Source organism: Glycine soja, chromosome 5 (assembly GCF_004193775.1).
Source record: "Glycine soja cultivar W05 chromosome 5, ASM419377v2, whole genome shotgun sequence".
In the NCBI taxonomy this organism is placed as follows: Eukaryota; Viridiplantae; Streptophyta; class Magnoliopsida; order Fabales; family Fabaceae; genus Glycine; species Glycine soja.
Window position 1 is genome coordinate 40,991,083 of NC_041006.1, and position 11,072 is coordinate 41,002,154.

General features: G+C 28.6%; 1 protein-coding gene across 1 annotated transcript; it reads left to right on the top strand.

Moving 5' to 3' along the window:
• Nucleotides 1-7,789: 7,789 nt before the first annotated feature.
• LOC114413386 (probable aquaporin PIP1-2) lies at nt 7,790-9,446 on the top strand. Its single transcript, XM_028377766.1, has 4 exons — nt 7,790-8,199; nt 8,344-8,642; nt 8,775-8,915; nt 9,164-9,446. The coding sequence occupies exons 1-4, from the start codon at nt 7,872-7,874 to the stop codon at nt 9,257-9,259; spliced, it is 864 nt and encodes a 287-aa protein (XP_028233567.1). The 5' UTR covers nt 7,790-7,871; the 3' UTR covers nt 9,260-9,446.
• The last annotated feature ends 1,626 nt before the right edge of the window (nt 9,447-11,072 follow it).

Here is an 11,072-nt window from a genome sequence, read left to right on the forward strand (position 1 = left end):
ATTTATCGAGATAAAATGAGTCACTTTCTCCGACAATTCTGATTTGTTTACTGTGTGAATGCATGGAAATATTTACTGTATCCAACACGGGTGATGCTTCTCATGGCCAATGATTGCTCGTGGCTTTGGTGAGAATTAACTTGTACTTGTCTGTTATTGACTTTGGCAATTCTGCTCTTCAGACAGTGAAAACAAATTATTTTGTGACTGAAAAAAGCAACATGTTTGAAGCATGGTTTACTAAGATGATTTGTGGGAATACTTCTCTCTTTTTATTTTCTTTTAAGACTAAAATATGGTTTTAGTTTCTATAAATATCGAAAAGTTTGGAATCTCATCCTATAAAATTTTTGGTATGTTTTATATTTTTATAAAATTGAAATGTGTTATCTTTTTTACCCGAAGTTTGACTTGACCGAATCCGAGCCTATGTGACATTTTTTAAAACTTATATTATAAGTTAAAATATATTTTTTGTTCCTATAAATATTGAAATGTTCGGAATCCGATCGTGCAAAATTTTGAGTCTTTTTGTTGTCCGGGAAAACTTGAAATCTACTACTTTTTGGCCTGGATGTAGGTTCGGGTATCCGAACCTATGTCAATCTTTCATTGGTTCCATTAATGACTATGAGAGTGAGTGATTTTTTGGGGTTGAAAAGCACCAAAAAATGTATAAAAATATCGGATACCCAAAAATACCCACTCTTATAACTATCAATGGAACCAATAAAAGAGTGACACAATTTCGGATATCCAAACCTACCTTCAAGTTAAAAAGTAACATATTTTAATTTTTCGAGGAGAAAAAAAGATTCAATTTTAGAAGGATGAATTTCAAATATTTTGATAGTTATATAGACGAAAAACATATTTTAGCCTATAATTTTAAATTTTAAAAAATGTCATGTAAGTTCGGATTTGTCCAAACCTGACTTTAGACCAAAAAATAATATATTTAATTTTATGAGAACAAAAAATATATCAAAATTTTTATAAGAACGGATTCCAAACTTTTTGATATTTATAAGGACAAAAATATATTTTAACCTTCTTTTAATTTTTATTTTTGGAAGGTATGGCCAACCAGGCAACTATACAGCACAACTATACATTGTTCCATGCTTTCTTACTGGTTATAAATTTAATTGAGGAAAATAGTTTGAAAGAATTTTTTTTCCTGTGAAAAAGAAAATGATATCATCTACAAGTATAATATTGCAATGCAGCTAAATTATTAGTCAGTTAGGGATCAATGATAATGGTACACCTCATTTTTAGATTATATGAGTGGAAAGAAGAAAAGAGATTGAGAAAAACAAAATTAAAACAGAAAAATATAAATATGATAAATAATGTGATTTAAAATCAAAATAAATTATAGAAATAATGTGCTTGCTTTTACTTCATGTTTACGAAAAATTGATTAAAATCTTCGTGTTAAAAGCAAAGCAACAAAACATAGCCTTTACTTTTTTTCATGGTTTTATGCACGCTACGTGGTTTCAATGCAAAATCAAACCTAATGAAAGAAAAATGAAATGGGAGTGGGAAAATTATTAGGTAACCTTAGATTGTCATGTGTATGTAGTTTAGGTCAATCTCTACATAACATTAGTTAAATTTTTTTAATTTACAAGAAAAATAATAATACTTAAACATATGTCATATGAAAATTAGATGAAACTATAAAGATATGTTTGATCTGCTAAAAAATAAGGGACCGAACAATAAAAAAAATATTTGTTTAATGTTTGATTTAAAAAATGATTGAGAGACAATAAAAAATAAAAAATGATGGACTAAACAAATATACAAAAACTCGTAACTCACTAAATCTTATACAACTTTTTGTCAAGTTTTTAACAAAAGTAAAAATACAATATTATTCTTATTTTCTGACTTTTTATTATCTCACATCTTTTTTTCTTTTTCCACATGTGTCTCATTCTCTAAACTTCCCTCTTCAAATGTCAGACCTTGGCCGCTGGTGAGGATCGCCTTAGCCGACGACAAGAGTTGTATGAACTGTTGTTGTTTCCTTTTTGCTCAATGTTTCTTTCTTTTCATTATTAATTTATTCAAATGCTCTCATGGTCATCTTCCTTCTTCTTGCTATGTTTTTTTCTTCTTTTGGCTAACTCCAATGAGACCGCATTGCACTGTCGTGCCGTCGCTGCCATCGCATGATCCTATGGCGGCCTTGCGCCACCAGACCCTACACTCAGTGGCGTCAGGGGCTGTGCCTCCTCCATAGAAGTGTCTCTCCTTTATTGTGCCGTCAAAGTGCTCCCATTGCACCTAAGATTTTATAGTGAAATTTACATTATTTTGTTTAGTACATAAACATATTAAACAAGATAAAACACAACTTATATTATGTATCGACCACCAAATAGCGTACCCAAAAAATTGTCAGGTGACCGAACTGGTTCAATGATATTCTCTCTATCTTATTTTTAGTAAATTAGGCGCAACCTAATAATTATAGATCAATCAATAATTTCTGATGAAAGTTAGATGGAATAGGAATTAAAATGAGTTAATTAAGAGAATTTAATTCAATTGGTGAAATAGAAATGTGAAGTGTTATAAATTCTTTGATATCTTTATTTAATTCATATGAATAAAAAATATTAAATTGAGTTAAATATTGAAAAAGAGGATTTTGTCCTCGTTCATATATGCTGCTCTAGTTCTATTGAAACAAATTGTTTTATGTGAAAGATACATGTTATTTCTTAAAAAAATATTAAATATTTTACTTATTTATTAAACGATGATTGATAGTTTCATGCATGAGGACGTGGACATTTCTAATTCTGGTATTTCGTGGACTAGAGGAGAACCAGAGAGACGATCAATGTGCACATCTCATATCGGATTCCAACAACATAATGAAATTGATCGAAGAATGAAACTAGAAGGATAATGTACAGTGTACTAGTGACATAATTCATTGTATATTTTATTTTGGTACATAATTCGTTGTATGATCTTTTGGAATCGGGACCAAATCGTTGTATCAAATGAAACCAATCCTGCCAGCCTGCCCCACTTAGCCACCCACGTAGGAAAAGTCACTATATTTTTCTTTCTGGCAGAGAGATACCGTTAAGTTCAACGTCTAAATTGTTTTTTTTTTAATTTAAATGTTTGATTGGTTTAGACAAAAAAAAATGTTTCAAGAACACTCATTATGTTATAATACACTTAGAGAAAAAAATAAATAGAAAAATATAAATACTATAAAATTTATACTATGATAAGAGAAAAAAATAAAAAAAAAGTGTTAATGGATTGTTTAAAATAAGTAGATAATTGTGCATCATTGCTTTCTAAATAATTAAGGAAAAAATTCACCAATGAATTAGAATCATTCTCAACGTTTCGTCAAAACTGGAAAGTGTCCAAATTTATGGTTCATAGCCGATCTTATTATAAAACTATGTTATGCATTTCAAAGTAATTTTTAAAGTAAAATAAATTTAAAGAAGAGTAATGTTAAATCACTTAAAATGCACGGGTGGGTTTTATGTTAGATACTAATTTTTAAGGGCCTTGAAAATGTGAAAAGTAATTCATTCTATTTTTGAAAAAGTTACACTATCACAATGTAAAAGGAGTTTGTAAAAATAATCACAAATATTCAAGAGAAGAATATTATCCACAGTTAAGTTTAAAAATAAAAAATACATTTAATAATTAAATAAAATAATTATGAATTTATATATAAATGAGTTAATTAAACTAAGCAAACCAATAATCCCGTTAAAGTAGTAAATCGATATTTCCTGGGATGTATTTCCATAAATGTAACTAAAAGGTGCTAAATCTTGTAATTATTATTTTTTGTAGTATACTTAATCTTGTGTGTTCCATTTATTAGTCTTGTGTGCACAGAGTTGCCAACAAATTATCATGTGATGATGATATGTTTGAGTCTGTATGAAGATCATGGAACCAGTCTTAATTTTATCCATCTACTGAGTTATCCAGGTTAGAATATATACAGGACTTCCCAAAATTCCACAGGCTTACAGTTTAGAAACAACAGACAAGCTGTGACAATAATATAAATGTGCTGAATGTTTTAATATTTTTTATTGAATAATATTTCTCCGTATATATCCATTTGATGAATTATTACATTTGTTTATTATATATCTCGTTCAAATAAATTTATAATATTATTTTTATTGTTCTTGCCAGCGCTGAGCTCTAGGCATTTAGTCAGCCACAAAGCTTTATATTATTAAATGTCTTGTGTACATATCTTGAAACAGGTGGTTCACTGTTTAAGTAAAAAACCAATTAATTGTAAAAGAAAGTACAAAAAAAAAATAATTTGTTTCTCACATAGGATTCGATCGTATAAAAAAATTACAGTTTTTTTATATGAAAATAGTCTTTTCAAATCTAAATTTAATTCATTTCCTTAAATTGTTAAATGAAAAATATACTATATAAAATTATATATTTTAAAAAAATTATATTATAATTTTGTTTCTCTTGTCATTTCACGTTCATGATTCTAGTTCTCTTATTTTTATATTAAGATATTTAATTCTCTTATTTTTTATAATAAATAATAAACTATTAGACAACTAGTTTATTTTATTAATTTTATAAATATTATTTTAAATGTATCATTTGTTAATAATTATTAATTATTTCATATTATAAAAATTTATAAATTAAAATAAAATATTCAATATTTATTTATTAATTGATGTAATTATATTTATTTATATAATTAGAGTAAAAATAATTTTTATATTAAAATAAATTTATAAAATAATTTTTATAAATAATTTATATATTAATTTATGAATTTTAATTATAAATTGGTAAAATAAAAATAAAAATACATAAACTATTCAAAAATAAAAATGATATAAAATAAAATTTAAAAGATTTATATATTAATTTTTTTTAATTTATAAATTTTTATAATTAAAAATAATAATAACTCTCCACTAATGATATATAAAATAGTATTTATAAAATTAATTAAATAAAATAAATATTTTAATAATTTATTATTTTACTTTTAAATAAAAGTTCATTAATTTAACTCTTACCGATATGTAAAAAAATATTTCCTTACAAAAATTTGAAGTCTAAATTAAAATGGTGAGCATTTTTTCTCTAAGTTTTATATATTTTTTAAATAAGTATAATTAATTGTTCCATTCGACGGGATTTAGGATAATTTTATCTCTATCCTAATTAATGAGAAGTTTACACGCAGGTCCTCCAAGATATAATTTCTCCCAACAGGGCATCGCTTGAGAATGAGCTGTTACGCATAAGTTATATAATAAAGCTACTCTGGCTTTTCGTATACATGTTATGATAATAATGACAATGAAGATTTGTTCCATCATAATCAGATTCGTGGAATATTTGAAACACAGCTAAAACAATATAGCGCCACAACATTCCTCTTGTTCATCAAAATAATACAGATGTATGATCAAGGACAAGAATCCCTAAAATCATTGAAAATCTCCAAAAAAATAAATGCACTTGTGGATTATGATGCAAGTTATGCTTCCCTTTAATATCAGAATACTACCTTCGCTAATTAACAATTTACATGTATTCTAAAATGATTACTAGTAATATTTAATATTAATGTTATCTGCACTTGTTCGGCTGTTACTTGGCAGTCTAAAGAATGAGTAATTGAAAGGAATAGTCTGATGTTTAAGTAAGATCTCCATCAGAATAATAAATGAAAATATTAAATAAAAATAAATAATATATTATTTTGAGATTTTCATAATTATTTATATATACTTCAGTGAACTTTGAATCTCATATCTTATTATCTCATTAGGTAATATGTCCTTAAGCACCATTAAAAAGGTTAAATGATTGTTATTAAGATAATATTGACAATTTACTAGGTGAGATATTTGGGAGTTGTTTCAAGTTAGGAGAGCACTTGAGTATTCATCCCAGTAGAGTACCTAAACACTTTGAAAATTTATCTTTGATGTTTAGGCGAGGATAATACTAAGGTGTTCGATCTAATTGAGTATCTAAATATTTTAAGAGTTACATTTGGTGGTTAAATTAATTAAGAGTATGTTCAAATATTTGGCCCAATTAAGTACTCAAATACTACTTAAAAAAAGATGTTATCGGGTGTTCAGTTTGGTCAAATATACATATAATATATAAACTAAAGAATGATTAGTAGTAAGTATAAAATACTTTTAATTAATATAAAATATATAAATGTGATTTGTTATATGCTAAAGTATTTTTTTAAAAATAAGTTATAAGTAGTGCGGTATTTTTCGTAAAAACAAATTTAGTTATTTTAAGCGAGAGTATATATGAAAAAAAAATTAATTGTAATTAGAATTTATCAAAACATCAATAATTTTAGAATAGAAAAAAAGAGGCTAAAACATTGACACTACTATACTTTGGATCGAGAGTCGTAGTAGTTAACTTCATTTGATATTTTTAATCTCATTTAAACAATAAATTGTACAGTATTTATTAAACTATCTTTCACGCTAATTGACGAAAGATTTCAATTCTATTGATTTTTTTTTTAATTGAGAATATTCTTTTATTGTTGATCACGTGAGAATCAACCGGGGCTTGTTGAATTATGATGGAGTTTGATTAATGGAAGGGTCTTTTATCATTATTACAGGGAGAGATCCTAATGTAAAAGATAGAAGACATCTTTGGTGTAACGTACAGAACAGTAACACTAACGTGAACTGTTGCAACAGAACAGGCACAAGCACAATAACTACAAACGATAATGACCACAGAACAGAAAGCAAAACTACCATGTGCCTGTCACTTTCCCAACGGCCATTTCTTCTGCCCCTTCCGATTTCTTTCTTTTATCCTGTGCCTCTCATTTTCCTACCGTTAACATATATGCCCTTCGTCTTTTTGAAGTCAGAGAAAGTTAAACTTTAACCAAACCTCAATCAAACGCAACACTATGTTCATATTTAATGAGTATTGACTCACTCTGCATATAACCGGCGTTTTTTTGTCATCACAACTAACATGATATCATTATGTTTATAAGAGAAATATTACCAGTGCAAGTTAATTATATAACTCATTAATCATATTTAATAAATATTACTAGTCCGGTTCTTATTTTTTCCTAGTACAGTACTCACTAATATTTTACTGAATAAGGATTAGTTTTGATACAATTAATTTTAGATACTCATTAGCGAATTAATATATAAATAAATACTTAATTATTTATCTTAAATATACCATACCTGGTAAGACCCCATCGCATATGAATATATGATAATATAATTAAATCTTTACGTAGTCACAGACTTATTCACGTATACGTAGTTGTCCATGCTAATAGAAAAAATTAAATTGTGTATTTAAATTAATACTGGTATGAATTATATATTTACACGTCCTTTTTATTGAAAAGTGTAAAAAATAATATTATAAATACAAAACATTAAAAAGACAAAAATATTAGAGAGAAATCAGACATCCAGAAATCTGCTGTGGAAACAAAGGAACCAGCAAGTACCTGCTCACAAAAATTACACATATCTTTATTTTATTTTTATTTGACAGCTAAACTAAACCCACGTCTTATTAATATTTTAATCTGAAAAGTACAATAATCAAAATCAAAGCATAACAGTACAGTAGCTCTTTGCTAAAAACAAAAAAGAAACAGTCACAGTTAAGTTTATAATAATTATTATTACCCTGGACAGGACAGGAAATAAAGGATGGACTTGTGTTGCAGTTTTGAGTTTCCTCTTTCCACTGTATATATAATAAGACCATTCTCTCAGCCTAGCTAATAAGATTTGTGAGAGAAAGGGAGAAAGGGTGTGAGAATGGAGAGCAAAGAGGAAGATGTAAGGGTTGGAGCAACTAAGTTCTCAGAAAGGCAACCAATTGGTACAGCAGCTCAGGGTGACAAGGACTACAAAGAACCACCCCCAGCACCTTTGTTTGAGCCTGGTGAGCTAAAGTCATGGTCCTTCTACAGAGCTGGAATTGCTGAGTTTGTGGCCACTTTCTTGTTCCTCTACATTACCATCTTAACTGTCATGGGTGTCAACAGGTCACCCTCCAAGTGTGCCTCTGTTGGCATTCAAGGCATTGCTTGGGCCTTTGGTGGCATGATCTTTGCCCTTGTCTACTGCACTGCTGGAATTTCAGGTACCCCTCCTTTTCCTTAGAATTTTAGGTTGTCTTTCACTTATATACATAATTTTTAGCATTTTACTTGTGGATGTGGGATCTGAAACAAATTTTTTTGTTGAAAGGTTTTGAACTAAGCCAGATCTGTGTTTGTTGTTTCAGGGGGACACATCAACCCAGCTGTGACCTTTGGTCTCTTTTTGGCAAGGAAGCTGTCCCTCACAAGGGCGCTGTTCTACATTATCATGCAGTGTCTTGGAGCCATCTGTGGGGCTGGTGTGGTGAAGGGATTTGAGGGCAATGCTAGGTATGAGATGTTCAAAGGTGGAGCCAATTTTGTGAATTCTGGATACACCAAGGGTGATGGACTTGGAGCTGAGATTGTTGGCACTTTTGTTCTTGTCTACACCGTTTTCTCTGCCACTGATGCCAAGAGAAACGCTAGAGACTCACACGTTCCTGTATGCTATACTCTTTCCTTTTCCCCACTACAATATTGCATTCATTCCATTAATTTGGCTTATAAATGAGTATATATTCTGACTTTGTTATTAATGTGGTTAATTTATGATGGTATGATATAATAATTGTAGATTTTGGCTCCACTTCCCATCGGATTTGCTGTGTTCTTGGTCCACTTGGCTACCATTCCCATCACAGGAACTGGCATTAACCCAGCTAGGAGTCTCGGAGCTGCCATCATCTACAACAGAGACCATGCATGGGATGACCAAGTATGTTTCTTACTTCCTTTTTAAGACTTTAAATTTTGTTACATATATTCCCATTAGCATAGGAAAATAAGGTAAATAGTTATATTGATTTTTATAATAATTATGTTAGAAATATTACCAATACTGACTTTTGATTCCCTTAACAGTATAAAACATTTTACTAATAACACATTCTAATCATTAAACTCTATAAAAAAATATATATGCCTTAAATAATAATGTAATTTTTTTTATTTTGTGGTTTATAGTGGATTTTCTGGGTTGGACCTTTCATTGGAGCTGCCCTTGCTGCTGTGTATCACCAGATAGTCATCCGAGCCATCCCTTTCAAGACAAGGGCTTAGGCTCTTGTTTTTGTATGTGCTTGCTTGTATTAGTTGTTATTTATGTATCTGGAGTCTTCTTCATTTGGAAATTCATGTGAATCTTTTTGTTTTAATCCATTGTATGGATGTAAATTATGACATGATTAGTTCCTTGATTGTATTTGTGACACTCTGAATGGATTACTTGTTTTATTTTATTTGTTTACAATGGATTACTTCTTTTAGCTTCAATAGAAAGAAAATGATATACTTCGATTATTCTCAAACACCAGCACTATTAAAATCACGTGGAGTTTCTGATAGAAAATGCCTGGAAATTTTGCAATCAATCTTATTCGAAGGTTTAATTACTTATTTGATGGATAATCTTTACCTTCCACAGTCCCTGTAATTAGAAACTACTTTTTAGGTGATATGATTCATATGAACTAAAACAAAAATTAAAAATATACGTATAAAGACTAAAATTAGTAATTTTCAAGGGTAATGACTAAAAACGCAATATTCTTCTTTAAAGTATAAGTAGTTTTAGTACAAATTAAACTTGAGAAGTATTTAATAATTCTGCATTAAAAAAAATTTGTTGTGCCAAAGGAGTATCATAATTTTTTTTTATTTAATGTGTGCTCTTTTTTTCTTTTTTAATACTTCGAATACCAATGCTTCGAATCTAGGAATATACACTATATTACGTAAGAAATTATGCAAGTGACTACCATTAATAGGGTAATGTTTATTATTCTACATCGTGTGTCATTAGATTAAACACAATAAGTGGAATTTGTGTCAATTGATTAAACAAATATGATAAATGAATCATTATTTAAACAACTCCTACAACAACACTGTTCATCCCAAGTCACAGGTCGACATTGTCTCGCCATGAGTCAAGGTACCAATGTCCACATTGCGATATGTGTAAATTGAACCCTAATTTATATAATACATAATTTGCCTAATGATTTGTGAAGTCATATGTACAACTCTAATTGAGTAACAATTTTTTTCACCAAATATTTATTATATAAGGTCAAATTCAACGTTTATGTATGACCACCTCTCATTATTTTATTTTTCTTCCACTCTAATTGAGATCTCCCATTTTGCCGTCTGAAAATTTCACTGTCTCTGGCTCACAGTTTCACCACTCAACATGCACAATGCTTACATGTTTAATGTGAAAAAAATGTTGTTCCTGATGCAAACCATGAAAATAGGAAGCTAATGACTCTATCTGATCATTCATAAGCATGAAAATCACTAATGTCGTCCAAATAAGATTTTTGTGAGTCACGGTCCTTGAAATTAATTTACTTTGGTATTGTTCATACAAAATTATTTTATTTTAAACAATATAATTATGTCAAAATTACTTTTCATAGATGTTAAACTACATATATTTTTATAATTTAATTATTGAAAATCAATTTTATAAACTTATCACTCGAATATACACTAATTTCACATAAAAAAATGCACTAGTATATTTTAACTTTTTGGTATGAGATCACATATATCCTTTATAAGACGAGATTATTTTATTCGAGTTAGTTAAAATTTAACAAGCAATTATTTGATTAAGTAGAAACAAGAAAGAAAAGGGTAAAAAGCTATGAATAATTAGTATTTTTTTTATATGATTGTAAAAGAAAAATAAAGAAAAAAAAAACAATAGAAAAACACATAACAAAACAAAGGTATTTTCCTTAAATGGGGTGTAGGTTTAGTTTTTTTCCTTAAAAATGTGATAATATGGATAGTCCGCAATTCAACGAGTCCATAAAGTATTAATACAAATTTAAATATATTATCTGAAACAGTATCTGTCACA